The 23,726-nt window shown below is 38.6% G+C and overlaps 1 protein-coding gene across 1 annotated transcript; it reads left to right on the forward strand.

Moving 5' to 3' along the window:
- Positions 1 to 957: 957 nt before the first annotated feature.
- Positions 958 to 19,299, forward strand: STK32C (serine/threonine kinase 32C). Its single transcript, XM_077821975.1, has 10 exons — positions 958 to 1,091; positions 6,326 to 6,499; positions 7,188 to 7,225; positions 12,752 to 12,841; positions 13,371 to 13,474; positions 13,584 to 13,700; positions 15,482 to 15,607; positions 15,782 to 15,913; positions 17,979 to 18,046; positions 19,161 to 19,299. Exons 1-10 carry the CDS (start codon positions 973 to 975, stop codon positions 19,297 to 19,299), a joined length of 1,107 nt encoding a protein of 368 aa, XP_077678101.1. The 5' UTR covers positions 958 to 972.
- Positions 19,300 to 23,726: the final 4,427 nt, after the last annotated feature.

Genomic DNA, 23,726 nt, shown 5'->3' on the forward strand with positions numbered 1-23,726 from the left:
AAAGGAACCAGAAATGCACAAGAGGACTGTGAAAGAGACCTAATACTATAAGCTACATGGGACTGATAGGCTTGGTGGCCAAATGGATCACAAGGGAAAAAAGGAAAAAAGTGCTCCCTAGAAATGTAAGTTACTTTATTGTAACTAAGCATGAATATGTACCTGCCTAGCTTAACTCTTTCCAAGTATGAGACTAGATCTGTTATACAGTCTATTTCTTATGTCTTAATCTTGTTTTTAATTTATTCTTAAAGAACCTTCTTTTTAAATAGACCATTTGAATCTTTGTCAGTTGTCTGCAATTTCATAAAGCCCATCCCTGAGCGGTGAAAAAAACTAAGCAACAGCAGCGAAGGAAGGGTGTCTGGACTGGAGCACTCTAGGGCCCTGATCCGTGGTGGAAGCTTTTAGGAGCTAAGGCATAAAACAACAAATACTGCTATGAATAAAAGGGCATACCTGACCCATTAGGTGTGCCATTCACAGGGCTGCAGTCATATGGGTACACAGGGTGTGCCTAGTGCCTAGATGGGAATTGAGTTTAAAGGATGTCAACAAAATTCAGATCTAGATTTTGATCACTCCACAGTTCGGGGATGTTTGAATGTGGGATTCTGATTTAGCCTATTATAAAGATAAAGGGTCAGTTCTAAAATTCTGATTCAGATCCAGTTCAGAATTCAAACATCTTCTACAGTCCACAAGTATTTGGACTGATAACTTTGTACAGGCCAATATCTAAAGAGCACCTGAATTAAAATGGGCCTGATTTTGCCAAGTGTTCCTTTCACCCCATCCCCTCTAGTTTAATTAGCACTTTGCTGAATACCACACATATTTGAGCCCCAAGACACCAAATGATACAGCTATAGTCAGATAAAACATCAAGTAAAGGTATATCACTGTCATCTACTTTTTTTTGTGTGTGTGTGGTTCTAGGTGTGTATTGTACAAAAGAGAGATACGGAGAAGATGTATGCTATGAAGTACATGAACAAACAACAATGCATCGAAAGAGATGAGGTTCGAAACGTGTTTAGAGAATTAGAGATCCTGCAGGAAATTGAACATGTATTCTTGGTGAATCTCTGGTGAATATCTTCTTTTCTGATGTACACTTCTGGTGACTGCATGTATTCACAAACACCTTACAGTAACCCTCATAGTCAGTCAGTTTGCACTTGACAAGGGGCGATGAAAGAAATCTACTGAGTTGTCCCTATATCATCTCTGGATTTCTTGCTTATGTGAAAACTTGGGGAATCTGTCCTGACAGCTAAGATGTTTACATTTTAAGGCACATTTTTAAATCATTTGATAAATTATCTTACATGATTTCTTTAGAATATTTTTTTTTAATTGGTAAACAAGTTTTCTTTCAAATCTGAAAATCAAATAACTGTTCCGCTCACACTTTTTGAGTTAAATTTAAAATAATTTTGCAATACAACATGTTAAAGTGAAGTTTGGCAAAGGAACTTTGATGCAGTCAAACAATTTAATCATAGTATTTAATTAAAGAGCTCATACGTTATTGTACTTTATATGGAGATACTGATCACTGTGATTCTGTCCATGTTCTTTACTTTTTCATCATGAATTGTGTGCTATATTTTGTAATCCTTGCATCAGGCACAAACTTGAACGTAAAGAATTAAAAGAAACTGGTAGCTCTCCATGATGTAGATTATGTTTACCATCTTAATAATAAATAACAATAAATAATAATAATGCCAGCAACATGGTACAAATGTGTTAAAAGTGTATGGGGCTTTACACATGGTTCTTGTCTCTCAGGCATCTTTCATTCTAAAGGAATTGATTTGCAAACACTTGCTACGTACTGGGTAAATGGACTGCTCTGGGTCATAAGCGCTAGAAGTAAGATTTTGCTAGGTAGGCCCTATTAGAGCGGCCCCAGTTCATCAAGGCAGTTTAAATATGCACTTTAAGTTAGGCACATGTTTAAGTACCTTGCTAAATGGAGGCCAGGATGACAAAGAGAGGCCTGTGAGGCGGGTGGCCAGACTACATGAAATATGGTCATACAGGTGCTCCAGCAGCACCGTACATCTCACGCTATACAGTAAGCATCCAAAGACACACTTTAAAAGCTTTTTATGGATCAAAACAATTTTTAGACTTTAGCTGTGCTATAAGGAAATAATTGCAAAAATTAAGAGTCAAATCATTGGTATTTGTTGCAGCGAACCAGTCATTGCATAGTCTTTGCGAGTGGATACATCATCAAGTTTGAACTGCTATTAATACTGAGCAATTTCAAATGTAATCACCTTAGCTAGTGTTCTCCTTTTGACACATATTTAAGTAGTCTATTCAAATTATCAGCCATGTGGCAATTATTGAAAGCCTTGTTGTAAACAAAATGCTTTATAAAAAGTTAAACTGGTCAATTAAAAGTGCATTCGTTTATAATTCAGACTTATTTTCGGTATTCACTTTTGCACAAGCTAAATCTATTGGCTGATGATAGAAAATGATCCAATAAGCCCCAAAGGATCATAAATTCATTTTTGATGAGCATGCAATAGTCCAGATATTTATCTGAAGTTTATCAAAATATTTGATATTCCTTCCACCACCATCTTCATGATCCTCTAATGGGTCCTGATCCAAGTTACCCCTGCTGCAATTGCTCTTGCCTCCCCACCACACATGCTCTTTTGCAGGGATCAGCAAATCTCAGTAAGTCTGTCATCTTCCTTGATGGGCCCTGGAAGCTGAATTCAAATTGTGCATGCTCAGAGACACTGTGCCAAGAGAGCATTTAATGCATGAGTGCTCATAAGATTCATTGGCAGCCAGGCCCAACAAACAGGTTTACTGAGTTCCATGATAGAATATTCAGAGAAAGCATTAGGAAAGAGGTAATATTGGAAGATACAGGAATGGATCCATGGCCCATATTTACAGACAGTGGGGAAGGTCAAATCTATATAGCTTGGTGGAAGGAACCTGGGGTCAGGTAAGAAGGTTACAAGAAGGGAGGGTGATGTGGCCATACTGGGAAAGAGGATGAAAGTGAGAAAGAGCGGGTGAGAGATGGGTCATCCTTATCCAACCTGAACATTGGCGTTGGGCTGCTTAAAATTTTGAGTTGCTTTTATATTTTTCAAATGGCTTCACGCATCCTTTGTTACAGTTTATAGTATATTATTTCAAACGATAAAGTAGCTTTTTGTAAAACCCCAATTCCTCATTTGAAATCTGGAGAATATAATGGAATCAAATAGCCAATATTTCCAATCCAGCAGTTTTTCAAATTACCTAAAGACTCATGCAGTCACATCTTCTCTGCTCATTAGAAAAGTGTGTTGTAATGATAAAATGAAGACTGTGTTCATAAAGTAACAGGTAAATAAGGTGATTTTTTAAAATAAAAAATGCAGTGAAGTATATTGATAGTGCCATAGTTTTCTCTAATAGGTGCCAAATTTCCTGTTGGATTCCAAAGTTTATGTCACAAATGAAATGTGTTTGTTAGTCTAAAATTAATCCCTGTTGCATATTGTTTGACCTCACAAAGACATCAGGAATGACGGGCACTTTTTCTCAGGAAAGATCCACAAACCTGATAGCGGGACAGGCTGAATCTGCATTGATAGAGTTGGCAGGGATGTGTGCTTCAAGGAGTCAATCTCTATTAGCCAGTGCTAATCCTCCAGCCATGTTAATGAGCAGTGAAATTTCCCGAAGATTGAAAAAGCCCCAATAGCACTAAAATAAAATGACGAAATAAAGTCTATGCATAATGCCTTAGGATTAGATTCAGTAAGTCCCTTCAGTATAGTCAAGACAATCGGCCTGAGTTTGTAAAACCATTTTAACAATTGCTCTACTGAGGTTGTTAAGAAAGTAAGTGTTTTCTTTTAGCGCTATCAGATAATAGAATTGTACATTCATTTCTAGCACACATTCAGTATAAGAACAGAAATTTGTGAAGCATAATTTGTGATGCATGCATCGCACAATCCCACATATAATTCACTAAGTAGTACTGTTGTCACAGACAACTACTGGAAATTCTTTTGAGGTATGTCCAGAGTTTGGTGGGGTTTCTCACAAAAGCCAATTGTTTCAGATTTTAAAAAGACCTTTCTATTTTGTAACTGATATAAGGCTCCTGCTCTGACATTCTATGAGTTAAATTAGCCCTTGTATTCTCTTACTTCATTTTCAAAAAAGAGAAAAATCAGTTTATGAAAAATACAGAAAATCTGCATTTAGAATGAGTCTGAAGTTAAAATGAAATGGGTCTTTAGTAAAGTCCCAAACTTTACCTGTTAATGAGGTGAGTGATTCATAAAATATAACAGGGAACTATGTAGCTCTGGGTGAATGGTTAGTAGGGGCTGACAATGTTTCTCGCAGTGAAAATCATTAGAGCAAAGTGTTGAAACTTGAGGCCAGATTTTCATAGCCTAGCTTCCCCGTAGGTGCAGTTCAGGCCATTTTCCTGATCATGCCACAGATCGGTAACTGGACGTCTAATGGTCTGATTTTCAGAGCTAAGCACTCAACCCCACTGGAAAACAATGGGAGCTGTGGACCTCAGGCTTAGGCTTAAATTGCACTAAATTGCACTCTCAAAGAAGTGAGTGCCAAGTTTCGCCTGTAATTATTTCTGCTGACAAAACTGTGGATACAAAAACTTTAGGCCTGGTTAAGGTCAGGCTGAAACTGAATCCCTAGAAATCTCAGGTAACTATTTTCAACTAAATAATTTAGGGCCTAATCCTGTGAGTTGCTCAGCCCCTCCCATAAAGTGCTAAATGCACTCAAAGGGCCCTTTATTCCCACTGAACGCCACATGGGATGGGACCTTTAATTTTGTTTGGCTGATACTATATATAATGAGGGTTTTTTTAAACAATACATAAGCAATAAACTTTTGTAACATATGATCCCGTTGACATGCAGGCTGCCATGATGCATGCTGTGTGCAGTTCCGTTGACCTCAAAGGATTTGCACATGGTGTTAGAGAAGAATTTGTCTCACTGCATAAATGGTGCAGATCCTGTATTGGCTTTCTGAGTATTCATTGGAGCAGGGACTGGAACCCAGGTGTCACCTCAACCCAGGTGAGTCACCCAACCTAACCATCAGGTTCTCTCTCCCCCTTTCTAAGCCTCAGCTGGGAGGTGAGAAATCCAAGTTCAAATTCCTGCTCCAATGACTATTTAAGTATTTTATACAAAGAGGAACAGCTTCAACAGGCGAGATTGAGAGCCCCACCTAGATTATCCCATATCTTAGTGGTTAAGGCGCTCATCTAAAATGTGGGAAACCAAAGTTCAGCTCCCTGTTCTGAATCAGACAGAATGGGGACTTGACCCTGGGTGTCTCCTATCCCAGCTGAGTGCTATAACCACAGGGCCATTGGGTAAACAAGAGAGTCCTCCTCTGGTTTTATGAATCTATCCCAAAACATTTTGGGGGCCAAAAGTATTTAGCAAATTGGCGTCAAATCTGTGAACAGTTTTAGTTGGCCTGAAACAGCATTTTTCATCAGCTAAATTTGTCCAAAAAATTTTGCCCAGCTCAACTAAGAATTATAGGTATGCCCCCCACAATGGGGCCTTTGAGAGCGTGCAGCATAGCACCGCACACATTGACCTCATGCTACTGCTCAAGCAAGGACAGTCTTCCCTGGCCCATCATAGGTCCTTCACACTATATGTCAGAGAAGTGGCTAGAGGCTCAGTCAGGGGGCTAGAATCAGCACTAACATTTTAATTGTAATGGAGATTGGCTATCAATAGCTCTGAGTAGCATATTCTTTGTGGGTGACTCATTAGAGCTGATAGCAGGGAGGTTTATCAGATAACTACATTTGGTTTGCTGCTCATTATTCCAGCACAGTTTTGATTGTATCAGGAAGAATAAGTGTGTTAAGAATATAGGAGTTAAATGACAGTGCCCTGAATATAACAATGGACTGTGCAAGTAGGGTAAAATTAATGAGTATTGCTGCCCCTTCACAGAAATTTTGCATGGGATAGCCTGTGTAAGTTACACAATGGGGAAGGCAGCATGCAAATTAATTCATCCAGACAGAACATAGCAGTAATGAGTTAAAAAATATAAGACAGTATATTGAATCATGCATGCACAATTAAAATGATGTAAATATTGAAGCCAGGATATTCCTGTAACTTTACTTGGGTAAATGGAGAGGATAGGGTTGTTATCATTTAACATGTAGAATATAATTAGGATTAAAAAAAAGCTCCTTCATTTTGTAGCACCTGTGAAATTTGCAAGGTGCCATGCTGTTTACTTGCTTGTGGTTGTTTTCTGTAGGTACTCTTTTCAGGACGAAGAAGACATGTTTATGGTAGTGGATTTACTCCTAGGTGGTGATCTACGGTATCATCTACAGCAAAATGTTCAATTCACGGAGGAAACAGTGAAGCTTTATATTTGTGAGATGGCACTAGCTCTAGACTATTTACGAAGTCAGCATATTATTCACAGGTAACAGCAAAATCTGTTAGTCTCAGCTGTTGAAAACTAACAATCTAAATAAACCAACATCGATAAATGAGACGGTCAGGATCATTAGAGAATAAGGGGCCAGATCGTCAGCTGGTGCAAACTGGCATAGGTCCATTGCAGTCTATGTTTGAGTTTAAGGTGGAGTTGTTCTCATTGTATTGTATGCTAATGAGTATCCCAACATCATTAACAGTTGGTATTCAGTAAACAGCTCCCATTTAAACTGCACCTGGCCATCTGACCCCTTGGTTAAAATTCTGCCCTCATTTATACTGGCGCTGGTCCTTTGCCATCTGTGGATTTACTCTAAATTTACCCCATCATAAATTTGGCCCAGTATTTGATTCAAAGTTATAAAGTTCTTCACAATAAACACCAAGTCTTTCAGTATTAATTTCAATAGGAGTTTTGCAAGAGCAAGATCTGGGAGTTTTGTCCCTCCCCCCTCCCCCCTTTTTTTTTTTTTTTGCATGATTGCATAGGAAAAACATTTATCTATTACACATGTAAGAGATGGCACATGCATGAATAATTTCTCTCATACTAGGGTACTTTATTTTATATTTTCTACCCTAATTGTTGGTCACAAGAAATAGTTTTGCCTTTCTTTTGAGTTGCTTTTTCCATTTGCATAACTTCTTACATACATCCTCATTTCTTTTCCCAGAGATGTAAAACCAGACAACATTCTTCTAGACGAGCAAGGTAAGAAAAAAAAACAAAACCTGTCTGTCTCTGCAGTTCTTGTAAGCCTAGGTCCTGATTCTCCACTACCATGCATCTTGTGTGCATATTTACCCCTAGGCAAGGTGGGAGCAAGACACTACTGCTCTGGTTTGGAAATATTTTACATTAATTTTGCACACAGGTTATGCAAGGCAAGGGAGAATGAAGTCTCAAGTACGTTTGTCATAAACCAAAGCTTATTTTAACTAGCTCTTATATTTTTAGGACAAATAATATTTCTGGCTGAGATTTTTAAAAGTGATATTTTTTCTTCAAAGATATTAATACAATAGCTTCCAATCAAATTAACTATTAGAAAATAACTTTGTGTCCTACCAATCTGCTAGTTGATAAAAAATGTTGGGGACCTGTTTCCACAAATACCTTAGGCGAAGGTATCATAATCATTTTTCATCTTCAGTACTTCGGAGTCAAGAAAAGAGGTATTTATATATTTACTTTGAGCTTTAAAAATACAATTGTAGTCACCTACCTTGTGCTTTGGGCACTCTGGCTATACATTAAAAATCACAACATGAACATAAACAAAGGACTGCCCATAAACATCTTCTCCTCAGCTTATGCTCTCTTCAGCAACCTTACAGAAGCAGACGGGAGGGAAGAGGGGGCAGGGGGGCGGGGGGCGGAAATGGGCTCTACAACCTGCTTGGAAGATTAACAAATTTGGGCTCTGACAGAACAAAGTGGGAAACAAGATCAAGACTCTTCATTGAGAACGTACTACTAGCCGCTCTCTGTTTTAAATGGAAGGCGTTCCAGGCTGCACACCACTGCTGATCTCAGCTGTTGCAGTATATCATTGGGAAAGACAGGCAATCTCTCAGGCAACCAAGTTCTAATCCTTTTTGGTTTTTATAGGTTCAAACCAACAGCTTGAATTTCACCTGAAAACTTACCAGAGCTGGTGCAGATCGCAGAGCACTGAAAAACTAGTGAGCATAAAATAGAAAGAATGAGATGAGAGGCGAAAACAGGAGGAGAAAATGGGCTATTCTGCCCTTGATTCAGACATGAAACATCCAAAGATGTCAGCTGGGGAGCCACATGCAGATACTGGGCAGAAAATAGCCTTACAGGAGAGAGAGAGAGAGAGAGTGGTTTGCTTTGGACTAGATTTCTAGCTTGGCTTGAAAGTAACTATCCCCCAGGCAAGATTTGGAATAATTGGTTGACCTGCTGCAACTCATGTTGGATTTCTTTTTTGTTAGCCTTGACAGAGTAGATGAACTGACCACAGATTTTATATGCTCCACCTAAAGTAGTTTTATTGTGATGTGTCTGTTACACAAGTAATCTATGAACAGCCACCTTAATAGCATGAAAAATGAAATTGCCATGTAGCCAGCTTCTTTTAAAGAGCAGACTTGGCTATACTGGAAGCATGATCAGAGTTAAGGAATTAAGGAATATTGGAGTTCACTACAACCCAAATCTCCTCCTTCAGTGCTATACTGAACTGTAGTGAGTCTCTTTTCTTGCTGTTCTGAAATCTTTCTCAAGGACTTAAGAGAGAGTGCTGCATCTTCCTTCATTAAAAATATGGTTTTGCTCTGGAGAAGACACTTGAATGCAAACAAACCAGTGAGCTTTTGATGATGTATAAGCAACTGCTTGACAATTTGTCCACATATCCCTCTGTCTTCATCTCTTTTCAGATCAGGCAGCATTGGTCTCATATGCATAATTCATATAGCTATCAGAACAGCCGCGCACAAAGGAGGAAGAAATGGCAGGGATATGGTACTGCCAGCTTACCCTGACCACAGGCTGTTTGGAAGACTTGCTATACATACTCATGGATAAGCCAGTTTATACTTAAGCCATGTTGGTTTATACATGGGTTCATGCAGTAAAGAAAGAAAAAAAAAAAGAGAGCCAGCTCTGCCTGAGAGAGCTGTTTTTCTCCAACCGGAAGACGAGAGATTTATTCCCATTGCCTGGGAGCCCCAAGTCCAAACTGGGATGCCCATCCCCTATAATGGGGAAAAGACAAAACTGCCACAGCGGCTGGGGAACAACCAGGTTCCTACGTGCATGTTAGAATCCTTGGACTTGTGGCTCTTACACAGTGAGCATATTATAAACTTTGGAGATCATAAAACACGCATGCTGCAAGCTCTTTATTTGCAGTAAGAGCTGCTAGCTGGGGGGTTACTGTCTCTTCTACCACCTGGGCAATCCAGCAATGGGCATCCCAGTCAGGATTAGCGACTCTGTGGCAAGTACAGTGCTCACTTTGATACACCCATAGACCAACTCTTGAAAGTGGCCCCAAACATCAGCCTAAATATGTGGTATGTGTGCAGTAATTCCACAATGATATAAGAGAAACATTCTGCTCGTGATAGGGAACCTCAAAAAGCTTAGAGGCCCATGCTCTGGTCAGATAAATATCCAAACTTTTGAGTGCTTATCTGAGCGTTATCCAATCTATCTATACTAGTTAGCTGTACAAAACTGGGCTGCAGATCTAACAAGAATATGTATTTTCATGAGCTCTTCTATCAAAAGTATTTTTTCTTGCTGTTATTTTGGAATTCCTGTTTCTAGTCCTGGCCAGAAACAGGAAAAGCAGAGATAGGAAGAAAATATTCAAACTTTATTTGTATCTTTTAGGGTCTCAGTTGAAGTTTTAAGTGAGAGTTTGGAGAAGTTACTTCTGATTTTATCTGAACTGGTTTGCCCATGCCTAATGTCTACACAGAAAGTTCTCCATGTTACTCCAAGATTGGATATTTGGAAATTTTAATGGCCACCTTGCTTTCATCCAACAACATTCCAAGAAGCACCTTTTGACTTTTTATTGAAGATGTTGCTATGGCAAATGTCTTAATACAGAATTCTAGCATTTCCCTATTGTCTTCACTATTTATATAGGATCTGGAAAGTTGTTATAACTATGTGAACAAAAATGTGAGAGGATCTAGGCTAGTGGTTCCCAAGGTACTGATATTAGTATTTAAGCTTATTAAGTGTTTGTTCCTGACACATTAGGCTTCCCCCTGCCCCATCCCAGTCTGTGCTGAACATTGGTGTACCATCATTGCCTGCCTCATGTTCACTTGTACACAGCTCAAACTGGAGCTTGGATTGCTCCACACCTCAGTCTCACAATGCATCATGAGTACCCAAATGAGAGAAATCAGACCCTAGCTGATATAGGTATGTTGTAGTCTGATAACTTGGCACAGCTGTCCCAAAAGAATGGGTACTCTGGCTCTAAAAGAAACTGCAAACAAGAAATTATGCTCTGAAGGAGGTCTCCACAATTCTATTTTTCTCTTCCTACTTTTGCTGCTATTTCTATAGGGCTTCCCTTTGTTCTGAAATGTCCTTTTAGTCTGGTATCAAAATCAGATGGCATAGAATAATAAATACATACTCCCAGGAACAATCCTGCTTTTGCAGGGAAATGGGCTTGATGATCCAGGAGGCCTTTTCCATCTCTTTCCATTTTGTGATCATGACTCTTCTCAGTACTAGACCTAATTGAAAACATTTTTAACATTTTTGAAATTGTTCAGTCACTTCTATCTAAGGGCATGTCTACGCTTGTCATTTAAAGCGGAAAAAGTCCCTTTTCTGCACAAAAACCATGGGAGCATCTACACTTGCCAATTACTTTTTGCAGTGAAACTGAGAAGTTTCACCACAAAAAGAAAACCACCTCCACGAGAGGCGTACAGCTCTTACCGGTGATGCTTTTGCAGTAATGTGCAAGTGAAGACACGTTCTTCCTGTTTACAGAGCTTTTAACCTCCGCAGGATATCCCACAGTGCCCAGGTGACCACTCTGGCCAGCAGCTCTGCTGCTCTGTTGCCAGGTAAACAGACGTCCACCCCTCCCCCTGTAAAGCCCCAGGAACTTTGAAACTCCCCTTCCTGTTTTCTTGGCAAGTGCTCACCTATCTGGCCAGGTGACAATGACTGCTCCATGGAGCAATGCTGAGCTGCTGGAGCTGATCAGTGTTTGGGGAGAGGAGGCTGTGCAGGGATCCAGGATGCCCCGCGATCACCCCCCCCCCACACACACACACTTCCCAAAAGACCCATCGTCAAACTGGAGAGAGCTGCACTGTGGGATAGCTGCCCTAGAGCGCTGCTCTCATCCCCGTGGAAGTACTACTAATGTAAACACTCTCTGACAGCTGAGGAATGAAGTGAATACACAAAACAGGGTACTACTTTCACTGGTTCCCTATCACCAGTGAAACTTGCAGTGTAAAAACTCTGCAAGTGTAGACATAGCCTAAGGTACTTACATGATACCATCACTGTAGTATCTGAAGGCCTCACAATCTTTAATGTATTTATTCTCACCACAGCCTTGTGAGAAAGAGAAGTACTCATCTTCATTTTACTGATGAGGAATTGAGGCATAGGGAGACTATGGGATGGATTTTTAATGGTATTTAGGCACCTAAAGAATCAGAAATCAATGGCAGTTAGATGCCTAAGCACTTCTGAAAATCCCACTAGATGCCTATTGGAGGTCACTTGTTCAGAACCACATGGGAAACCTGCGGCAACAGGGAGTTGAACATGGATCTCCTGATGTCCAAGCTCTCACCCTAACTACTGGACCACGCTTCCTCAAAACAACAACAAAGTGAAAAATGTTATCTATTTGAAAAATTGAATTTATTTGACTATTGTTTCTCTTGTCCTCTTGCTTTCTAACCAGGAATCAGTTCCTTTCTTTTAATTTTGACTTTACATTTTGGAAAATGACTGGGTTGCAGAAAATGATGAAAAATTGGCAAACAAAACAAAACCTCAGCAAATTTGCCAATTTTTAAATTTATTTATTTTGTGAATGTTTCTGGTTCAGAATCCTATAATGGCAAGGAAATAGGCCTTTAGATCCAAAGAGTCTTTTCCCTCACAATCATCTTTGATTCTTTGTCTGTCAAACCAACATTCCACACAAGCATTAAAGCCATTTTAGAAAGGGGTAGTTCATTGCAGACATAATGTACAACAGGTGTTTATGAATGCATGTGTAATTGTAATGGCTGCCTTACGTGGAGTTAATTTATGTACTGTGGTAATCAAAAAGGCATCTTCTTGTCCTTTGAAAAGCCACTGTAAGTTACAGTTGATAACTATGCATTCATTGCTGTGTGGGCAGAAAGCAGTATATCCATTTGCCCATATGTAACTCATTTTAGCTCTGATCAGATGCTTGTATGAGCTGGAATAAATTGGACATTTTTAATGACTACAGAACAGCACTTCAAGTTTGGCATTTAATAAAGGCAGAAAAATAACTATTTTTTTTCCATCTGAAAAGACTGGGACCTTAAGAATACCTTCAGGATCTATTATGATCATTTAATAAGAGCCAGGTGGCACATTGCCTGCTCCTTTGGTAAACAAGCATCAAATGTTTTCTGAATAATTTAATGGGTGTCTAGGTTACACAATGTTCCATTTATGACTATTTTATTAATACCTCTTTAAAAATTTGTCTTTATTTCTAAGGTCATGCACACCTAACAGATTTTAATATTGCAACAATAATCAGAGATGGTGAAAGAGCAACTGCGCTAGCTGGAACCAAACCATATATGGGTAAGAAATATTATCTAATAATTGTCTCTACAATTTGAAAGGGTACTTATAGCATACCATTTTATAATTTGTGTCTAACACAAAGTAATTGAACTAATTTAACACATTAATGCAAGCAATTTAGTTATTCAGAAAAGTTAATTAATCAAGCAATCTATCCCTCAAGACGTGTGAATTATTTTCCCTAAAACACCTCATGACCCTCTTATGTTTGCTCTCATCCACCTCCCAATGTCGACATCAGTTCCTATTGTTCCTGCATTAATTTGGGACCTGTTCCTGGGAGGTGCAGTTCCCACTGACCTGGGTGGGAACTGAGGGCACTCAGCACCTTGCATGACTAAGCTCTTAGACAGTAAGCTATTTGGGACAGAATGTTTCTTGTTTGTCTTGTAAGGTCCCACCTGTGGCACTAAATAAAAGTAATTATTGCATCCACAAACTGATGTTTACTCCAAATCTGCAGCAGGATGTAAACACATACTACAGCCAGAGTGAAGAAATTGTTTTCTTTTCTGTTTTTATTTAGCTCCAGAAATTTTTCACTCTTTTCTGAATGGTGGGACAGGCTACTCCTTTGAAGTTGATTGGTGGTCTTTAGGAGTGATGGCTTATGAACTTCTTCGTGGATGGGTCTGGTGTCCTCTACTGTCTTATATGATAGTGTTTTCAGATATTTTTCTTAATAATCTTCAAAGGGAAGAACTGTATTTTTTTCATATTTCCATTTTATTTTCCTCAGAGACCCTACGACATCCATTCCAGTAACCCAGTAGAGTCTTTAATTCAGCTGTTTAGTACTGTAAGTGTGCAGTATTCATCAGTATGGTCAAAAGAAATTGTTGCTTTATTGAGAAAGGTAAATACTGTTTTTCTTAGTACAATTTCAATTGTGTGGTCACAAATTCCATACTGGCTACAATATGTACAGGACTAATTAGAAAATAGTCTTCTGTTCTGCTTCAAGATATTAACAAGTTTCCAGGCATTGAAGAGGGACTACACTTTATGACTTTATACAATGGTTAGCACAATTTAATTGCTCCAAAATATAATTTGAGTAGTCATTTGCTGCTTTATCCATCTTCTCTTTTGTTAGTTAGCAAGTGAGGTGTGTTACTTGATTGGTTTAAGTGATATAATCATATACTTGCTCAGGTTAAGATACTGTAGTGTTAACATAACTGCCTGTATGGAAATGTATTACCTCCAATACTCTGAAATTCATAGCTGGCTATTGAAATAACTACCTTTCACCATAGACTAATTGCAGCATAAAATACATAGGTGTTTGGGTATCCTACTGTGATAATGCTTTTTTTCCTTTCTCCAATTCTGCAGTCAGTGAATCTGATTCTGATTTGTCTTGTAATTAGAAATGTGTTTGTTTGCTTTTTTCTGGGGAAATGGGTGCTTTGTCACTTTCATTTTATTGTTATATCTAAGAAAGTCTGTTGATTTGAAGCTGATGTTGGTTTCCTGGATTCTGTTTATTAAAGGATTCAGAAAAGTGGCTGATCAAGAGAGTATAAAAGAGATAAACACTTCACTGACAGCAAATAAGTGACTCCAATATAAGTTAAAGTTGGGTGGACAATTTACATAATTGGATTTTATTTTAGTAAGAAGCAGAGTTCTTAGTTATTATTGCAATAAAAATTACTCAGCAAGATCACATACGCCATCTACTGGGTTAACTCAGAGAATGCATGCTTTTAAAGAGAACATTATATATGGAAATAATAATAAATATCTATAATCCAAAAGTAGGGTGACCAGACAGCAAATGTCAAAAGTTGGGATGGGAGTGGGGGTTAATAGGAGTCTATATAAGAAAAGACCCAAAAATCAGGACTGTCCCTATAAAATCGGGACATTTGGTCACCCTATCCAAAAGTTATCAGTCATCACCCCCAAACCAGGAAGTTGCCCATGCCTGCAAGAATCCCACCAGTTTTCTTGCTCTAAAACATTGTCCAGCTGAGGAGAACTGCACGAGAAACTCTTCGGAGCCCAGTATCGCTTTTCCTTAGGGCTTGTCTACACTGGCACTTTACAGCACTGCAACTTTCTCACTCAGGGGTGTGAAAAAACACCCCCCCCCCGAGCTCAGCAAGTTTCTGCCCAGCGCTCTGCTGCGACTACACAAGCCACGTTAAAGCGGTGCCGCGGCACCGCTTTAATGTTGCCAGTGTAGACTAGCCCTTAATCAGCTGGCTGAGGAATTGCTGAATAACGTGGGGCATTTCTTTCCCAGCATAGGCTGAGCATGTTACCTACACAGCGCTTCCTGATCTTACCAGGCAACAAGAGATCAGGACTAATAATCAAATGTTTCCTCCTTCTGGCCCCAAATGAGGAATTTTCCCATCAACTAACCCAGGCATCATTAATTATGGTATTTTCTAACATTTGAGTGCTTGAGTTTGCAACCTTAATAATTTTTCTTTTAACATGGGGTGGTGGGCTTGGGTTTTTTTTTTGTGTGTGTGTGTGCAGATAATAAGTTATATGTCATTTCCCACAAAGGGTTTTTTCTTGCTTAGTTAGTTATAAGAGCATGATTAAAGACAGAATGATTCTGTATGCCTGCTCTTTCTCAGGCCAGACCATGCCTTACTGCAGTGCTTGTCATTTCAGCTATTGACGGTGAACCCTGAGCATCGATTTTCCGGCCTCACTGACGTTCAAACTTCAGCTTACTTATCAAATGTCATCTGGGATGATGTCTGTGAGAAGAAGGTGGAGCCAGGCTTTGTTCCTAATGTAAGCAAAAGTGATGACTTAATCAGTTTCCCCTTATTGAACAATGATCACCGTTTACTTAATAAGACAAAGGATTTCTATGGCTGAAATAACTCCTAAATGTATTAGCTGAAACATATTCTCATAAATCACAGAACTAAGCCTTCAGTCAGTACCTTTGTACCATTCTAACAGAAAGGCCGTCTGCATTGCGATCCCACCTTTGAGCTAGAAGAAATGATCCTGGAGTCAAGACCCTTGCATAAAAAGAAGAAAAGACTTGCAAAAAACAAGTCTAGGGACAACAGCAAGGACAGCTCACAGTCAGTAAGTCCGTCCTTGAATAGCTAAAACAGTACAGGGGACAAAAAGCTGATGTGTTGAAATCTGGTTGTTATAAAAGCAGTTACTTTGCATGGTGGATTTTCATTCATACGTGTTATAATAAAAATGTTCAGCCAAGTGGACAGTCAGACTGACTCTGCCCGAGAACTAAATTCTCCTCTTCCATCTTCATGGCAGATCTCTTCCACATTTTTCTGTTATCCCTAAAGTGACATGAGTGGGGGATCCATGCACATTGATCAAGAAACTATAAACGTCAGGAGATCCACGATGTAGATAGGGAAGAAAGATTTTTCAGATCAGATGCGGTATCATTTAAACAGTTAGATCCTGTGTCTTCTGTCACACTGGTTTACACCTGTGTAACTCCTTTGAATTCTATAGATTTACTACTAATTGACTCTCATGTTAGTGAAAGCAGAACCAAATTATTAGTAAAATGAGATGTGTGGCAATTTAGAAATATGGATGACACAAATATTAATGATTCAAAACTTTGAGTCCTCCACTTGAAAGAATAATAAAATTCTGCAGTATTACCAGGCTGGCTTCTCACAGCGTCTTTCAAATACTGCATGTTCAGTTCTCAAGAGCTAGTCTCAACTGAGTTTTGCAACGCTACTAACCAAAACCCTAGGCTATCCTGTGCAATCCTGATTTAGGATATTCCCAGGAATGCATGGGAATCACTCTTTTCATGTAGATCCCTCCTGAGTGTTCATGATGACCCTTGGTAGGCCTTACAGTGCCCTTCCTTTGAGAGGTAGCAGGAGGCTTTGGAAACAATCAAGTACAAAAAGCAGATCCTATGTGTCTCCCATGTATTCCCACTAATATCCAATGAGATTGTGCTATGATTTTTTTCTTACTAACAACAAAACTATTGCAGCCAATGAAAATAAATATTTAGGAAACACCCATTCTTTTAGAAACTAGGTTATATAAATGTTTATCATCATGGGAGCCAGGGTTCAGGCTAGACTCAGGTCACTAGTAAAATGAATACAGGAGTCTCAATCTTCTCCATTATGGACATGTTCCCATAAAATAACAATGACATCATTTGGCATAGTACGTAGCTTCATCTCAGGGAAAGTCTAGTATTTGTAAGGCGTGTTGCGGGCTATAACTGATGTGTATGGGTAGATCTAGGTGAGGAAGCATTCACAACACCTAAGCACTTATTTCTGGACTCAGGACAGTGCTTCTTGCATCTCAATTACATGAGCATTAAAATTATCCCCAAAATAAAAATAAAAACATAATAAACATTTTTTTTTTTAAGAATACCAGTTATCTTATAAACAGCAGGAAGTATCTGTTAGATTTCTCCCTGACTTGTGGGCTGAGTCTATTAACAGCAGTAGATCATTTCCTCCTTCAGCACTAGTTAACATTACAATCAATGAAGGTTCCTATAAAAGATTAGAAGAATAATTCAGGAAGCCAAAAACCAGAATAAGCAAACTTAGCAATAACTTGCGGAGGCACTCACTGACAAGTGAGTTAAAGGCACTGCTACATTTTCCTCCAGCCTCTATATGTCCTGCCAATCTCCTTGATGGTGCTGTTTAAATGTAGCTCTTAAGACACTCTGGGATCCTTCAGGATGATAGTCAATATGGGTGAAATTCACCCCTGGAAATAGGGCTAGTTAAAGGTCTATATACCACTTAAATCCTGCAAAAGACCTGTTTTGAAGATTTAAGTGAATGAGTAGATATAGGCCTTATGCTTGCTCTCTGCACCAGGGTGAATTTCACCATTTATAAACTGATTATTCATGTAGTAAAGGATTGTGTGTATTAACATGTTATTTATGTTGTAGGGAAATTATTGCACCAGAACTGAAAACAGAACACAGTGATTTAAAAATGTGAAAGAAATGAAGGTCTTCTTTTTCCATCATCAATTTAGGCTGAAAGACATACTACCTGATTAGATTATATTCATGTGCATCTAGACACAGCAATAGTCACATATACAGTCTGTCGTTTTCGGTATTGACTTCTCATGCACGTGATGTTTTTCTTTTTTCAAAAAACAGGAAAATGACTATCTCCAGGAATGCCTCGAAGCAATCCAGCAAGACTTTGTCATTTTTAACAGAGAGAAGTGAGTGAGGGGGTATGTTTTCAGAAGGAAAGGGGGCTTCTTTTTACTTAGCAGAATTTGGATTAACAAAAAACGATTGTTGGCGGCCATAAATATGAGAATTAAAGCAATGGCCCAGTTCTGCATTGTTGACTTCAGTGGAGCAGTCCCAGGCCCTATTTTTTTTTTTAAGCTTAATTAAAATATGGAACTGAAGAACAACTCCAAAAGCCTCAATATTTATTAAACTCTGTAGTTAAATCAAATATGTTACAGAATCTTGTGGATTTTAAAATAATTATGATTTTGAGTCTTGAATACACCCATAATACCCACCCATCCACTGCATTTTTGACGATGATATGGCAAATGAAAGAAATATGGTAAAATGCCCTCCATGCTCCACAATGGGTGAATGAAAGCACTGCAATCAAAATATCTGCTTTTCCCTGTTGCTTGAAGATATTTATGACATTTTTGCTATTAAATTAAAACAATATGATAGGAGGCAATTCCTTCCAAGCTAGGAAACAAACCATGCTCCTGAGTAAGCTCATCACAGTAGGTTACTAGATATCCCCTTACGACATGTACAGCACTGCATATGCCATTGTGTTTAAAATATAAGAATACATCTGCAGCTGTTTGGGTTATGGTACCCTATAGTCAAAAAGACTTTAAAACACAGGAGCTTATACAAAAATTTATGAAAATGTTAGGATATGGGTTGGGCGGATCTCAAATATGGAAGAAACACTCAGGTGTGTGTTTCATGTATTACATTTGTTCATGCATTTGTTTCATATGTTACATATGATACTTAGCACATAAGAGAGAATTCACTGCAATGGCTAAGACATTGGTTGTCAAACTTTTCCAAATCTGGGATTTCCCTCCCGTTTAGGAAGAATCTATCCAGGGCCCCTTTAGCTTTCCGAGAACTACAAGGTGGTTGTGACCCCCCTGATGCCTCACTATGACCCCTAAACTGAGAACCCTGGTGATAAGTTAGTACATGTGGATGGTAGGGGCACCTTAGGACTCATTTTCCATTTCAGTTTTTTCAATCATTGTTTCTACAAAAATTTTAAGTATAGAGAAAGCATGTAACCTGTTACTCGTATGTTCTGCACAGGTTGAAGAGGAGTCAAGATCAAATGAATGAATCTATTTCTCCTCCTGAAACTACAGATGAAGCCGAGACAGAAGCCGAATCTGAGAATTCCAATTTAAACATGTGTAGCTCAGTATGTTCTTCTACAGGCAGCAGCTAGGACTACAGTTTCAAGGCAAGGGGCCAAAAACCTACACGCTTCTTGAATAAATCATTCTCAGGTTGCACTGATGAATATATACTGTACACTGCATACTATAATTGAAAAAAAGTCACAAAATCAATATTGTAAAGCTGTAGCAGAGGTAGATAGTTCTTAAAGAACTGAATTCATGGATTTAAATGATGGCCAGTTCTGAACACTGGATTACCTACTATGAGGAAAAAATACTTGCTATGCAACACTTTGGAGAAAATAGTTCAGTTTCTTTCTTTGCTCTTTTTTAAAGGCAGATTGCTGACTCAGGCATGTTTGAACATGGTAAGTGAACAGGTCAGATCCTTGCATATGAGCAAGGCGCACACAGCACAAGTGTGTGTTTGGGAAAGATTGAGAAGATGATGTAAAGCTCACCTTTGCACTCCGCCAGAGCTAAGATTGCTTTTTACAGGATTGGCCCCTTGTGTAAATTGGAGAAGCCCTCAGGCTGCTCTAATTAATGACAGGTGCTAACAGCCTCAAGGGACTAAATAGCTGAGGAGCGTGCAGTTTAAGAGCACCTCAGTCACACCCTCTTTCCTCTGGCTGCACTCTACATGTAGGAGCCTCTCTGTCAACCCAGTGCAACTGGATGCTTCTCCTTGCACTGGGCCAATCCCAGAGGGGCTGGATATACTGGCTTTACAAAGAGAATCTGTTAGTGGAGTGGCACAAAGTGGTTGCACTGCACCAAAGGATCTGGTCTAAAATATTTAATCTCCTTGTATGGCTGTCCTTAGCTACAAGGAGCTGTGCACATTACAAGCCAATGAATCAGAAATTATTCTATTTTTTCATCACATTGAATTAATAGGGCCTAAATTCTATTGGATTTAGGTTTTACTGGAAACGAATCCAGTGAGTAGCCATAAAATGCTGCTCAATAATAGAAGAAAGGTGATGTCAGTTTTACCCATCTGTTTACTTTATTCTAAGTGTAAAATAAAGTACTGTACATAATCTGCTGGTACCTGTCTTAACTTTTCATTAGGAGAGGAGATCTCTTGACTTTGCTCCAGCTGTGGATATTGTTTGTTTGTTTCAGAAGCCTTTTCTATGTTAGGCTTAGTGGCTTATTCTACTGTATAGTGGCTTTAAGTTACTATTACTGAAATCAAGCCATCAGTTCTTCTACACCATTCAATTACTGTGCTGTGCATATATCTCATTATAATTATATCCACACAAAAGCTAGCAAAATCTGTTACCAGACCTTAAGAAATTTGCCATGTTTGCATCCTTACTGTATGTTCCTGAAGCATAATGGATAGAGAATGTTTTTAACAAATGCAAACGCTTTCAAGGCAATTTCTGCTGTGTTGATGTATAGTTTGGAGTATCCATGAATGAAACAAAAGGAATAACCAGTGTAAAACAATTTTATATGTAAAACAAGACATGCTTATCTTTCCACAGTTTTATGTGGAAACTAGTAAGTGGTGAAAATTGTGCAGAACCAAATTTTAATAAAAAATATTCAAGTGTGCAGGCACAACTTGTGGGGGGGAAAAAAGACACCAAAGCTTTTATACCAGTTGCACAGTTATTTTTAGGACACAGCCAGGTAAATGGTAAGTCCTGTTAGTAATTAAACTGTAGAAGACCATGGTTCTTGCTAGAGCATGGCCATCCACATCCTATCATTCATAGTATAATCAGAGCTGTGAGAGCTTGAATAGGTTGTAATGTGGGGAGCCACTCTTTTCAGAGAATAAATACCATCCAGCTATGTTAATGTTCCTAGATATTACTATAAACTATCCCTGCTCTAATGATAGGTTGAAGTAAGGGTTGGCTTATTTGAGTAAAACAGATCTAAAATAAATACTCCCCTCCCTTTCGCCCCTTCCTTACCAGCTACAGGAGAATATTTACCTCCCCAGCTCTGAGTCACAAACAAACTTCAAAAGGGAGATTTTTTTTCCTTTTCCTTCTGCCCTGCAGTAACATTCCAGCTGATTACCAAATCAGCAAAAGAATTCACACAGCCATCCTCCTTTGCTGTTCCCTCCAAAGGCATATTAAAGCATATTTGAATAGAATGTATGATCTGGGCCCTATACTTTGAAAGATTTCAATGAACATTTTTCTAGCAACACTTTGCCCTGCTACTCATGCATTTTGTTATCAGGTTCCACCTTCCTCCACTTACATTTTATTTTTGTAAAGGTAATGGACCTAAAGCCTCACATTTTTGTCTTGATCCAAGACATACCTTGCTTTGCTCTATCTCTCTTCCCCTTTCTGTTGCAGATTCCCAACCAGCCCATTGTCCCATGGCAGGGAAATTACCTTTTTAAAAGAATCAAAATTAATAATAAGTGCCATAGTCATCTTCCAAAATAACAGCTATTTACTCTCATTCCCCAGTCCAATGTCAGAGTACTCAATATCATGTCTCTTTCTTGTGTTTGATAAAAAGAATCCAATAAAAAAGGCTCTGAGAAGTAGGTGCAAACATACCTCAACTTGCCAAGCCTCAAATATGGGTTGCAATGTGTGGCAAAGATGCAAAGTGAAGGGGGCAAAAAATTATTAATGCAGGAAACTTAAATGTTGTCAGCCTCAGTCTGTTATATAGATGGATCTATCGTGTCAGTTTCATTATTCTTTATTTCTCATGTAAATAATTTTCACCAATAAAATGATGGCACACCAAAATAGTGAGGAACATAGGTAGCGATGGGAATGAAATGAGCAATGTTTGACAGGCATGGATGCACGCCTAACAAGTTAATGTCAGAAACTCCCTCTGTTTAAAGGAGCTCTCTGCAGCTCAATTAAAATATACTGTAACAGCAAAAGCAATAGAACCCATTCACTGCTGTATTTAGCACATGGTGTAAGTGGTTTCTAAAGCTGAAGTAACAGCGTATAGGAATGAACTGACTTTTCCAGGTCAGGCTTTGTTTATTTCTCATTACTTCCACTTTTTGTCACTTATCTTTCCTGTATAAACCAAGCAGAAATGTCTTTAGTAGTACCAAGCAGTAAACAGCAAAGCTCCAATGAGGACACTGCTTGTAGGTCATTAGGGCCCAAATTCTGGTCGCCCAGAAGGCACTGCTGAAGTGCAACATATTGTTTCCTAAGGAAACAAGATCTGGAAAACGCTTGTGCACACACTATTTCTGCCTCGATTAAATGTATTTCTAAATCTTGATCTCCGAGAAGCAAATGACATGAGAAAGAGAGACTTTTAGAATTATTGTCCTATGTATTTGAATCACCTTGAGTACAATATAATTTTAGTACTCATTTTCTGTCTTAAATAACGCATGCAAATGTACCTCACTAACACCCATCTGGGAAATACTTTTACTGATGCCTATTTACACATATTCCCTAGCGAAGAGATTACATGCATATAGTAACTGTAAAAAAAAGACAAATTGTAAGACATGGATACATATTTGCTTTATTGTTAAACAAAAAAATGAGGTGTAATATGATGGGCCAAATTCATCTCTGGTGTAACATCACTGAATGTTCTATACCATTTATGTTTGTATGTTCTCAACATAAAATGTATATTTTGCTTTAGAAAAAAATATGTGAAAGGATTTTGGACTATGCACTCCAGCATATTTTACCAGTTCTTCTCTTTGCTGTCTATGGGGTATCTGTTGTTTGGGGGGTGTGATAGAATCTATAATAATGATATTGTGATCATTTTAATGCTGCCTCTTTACTTGACTGGGTGGCATTGTCCTGATTTCTATGTTCCTTTTAGGAGTCTTTGATTAAAACTGTATAATCTTCTGGACAAATTGGGCCTGATCCAATGCCCTTTAAAGTCCTTGGTCATCCTCCTATTGACTTCAGTGGACATTTGATTGGGCCCTTTTTGTCTATTTCAAATAATGCCCTGTGTAAAACTTCATTTGATATGTATAAAACTTTTGAGGGCAATAGGATTTTTTTCTTTGTTCACGTATTTCATCAATACCATGTTCCTGGTACACAATCTTTTACACAGACACATACAGTTAGACCTCTTTAGGAATCAAGAGTTTAATGCATAGTCTTTCTGCTGTACAGTGAATTAATGTATTTTCTAGTCTGTACTTAGGTCCCTTGTTTATGACTAAGGCCCTCAATGAGCAGGACTAAGTGGGGTAAGATCAGAGTCCCTAGCTTTCTAATTCTTCTACCCTTGTAGCCAATAACATTAAACAAATATTTACCTTGAGTGCAGAGTTTGTCAACACTAATCTTTGACTGAGGAAAGGAATCATTCTTTTCGGATGTTGTTTATATTATTTATATTCCTAGCTAAACAAATCCATTTGCTAATGTAATCCAAGAAGTGCTTTTCACGTTCCATAGGGCTTGCCCTAGGTAAAGATTTTAGTATTTGATCATTTAAACAATTCTAATGGTTAGTA

This window comes from Eretmochelys imbricata, chromosome 7 (assembly GCF_965152235.1).
Source record: "Eretmochelys imbricata isolate rEreImb1 chromosome 7, rEreImb1.hap1, whole genome shotgun sequence".
Taxonomy (NCBI): domain Eukaryota; kingdom Metazoa; phylum Chordata; order Testudines; family Cheloniidae; genus Eretmochelys; species Eretmochelys imbricata.

Bases quoted from the DNA above. Each gene is read 5' to 3' on its own strand.
- STK32C (XM_077821975.1), top strand. From the start codon at position 973: ATGTATGCTATGAAGTACATGAACAAACAACAATGCATCGAAAGAGAT. The intron at 1,092-6,325 runs GTGAATATCTTC...TGTTTTCTGTAG, and splicing joins GTATTCTTGGTGAATCTCTG to GTACTCTTTTCAGGACGAAG. The intron at 15,914-17,978 runs GTAAGTCCGTCC...TTCAAAAAACAG, and splicing joins GCAAGGACAGCTCACAGTCA to GAAAATGACTATCTCCAGGA.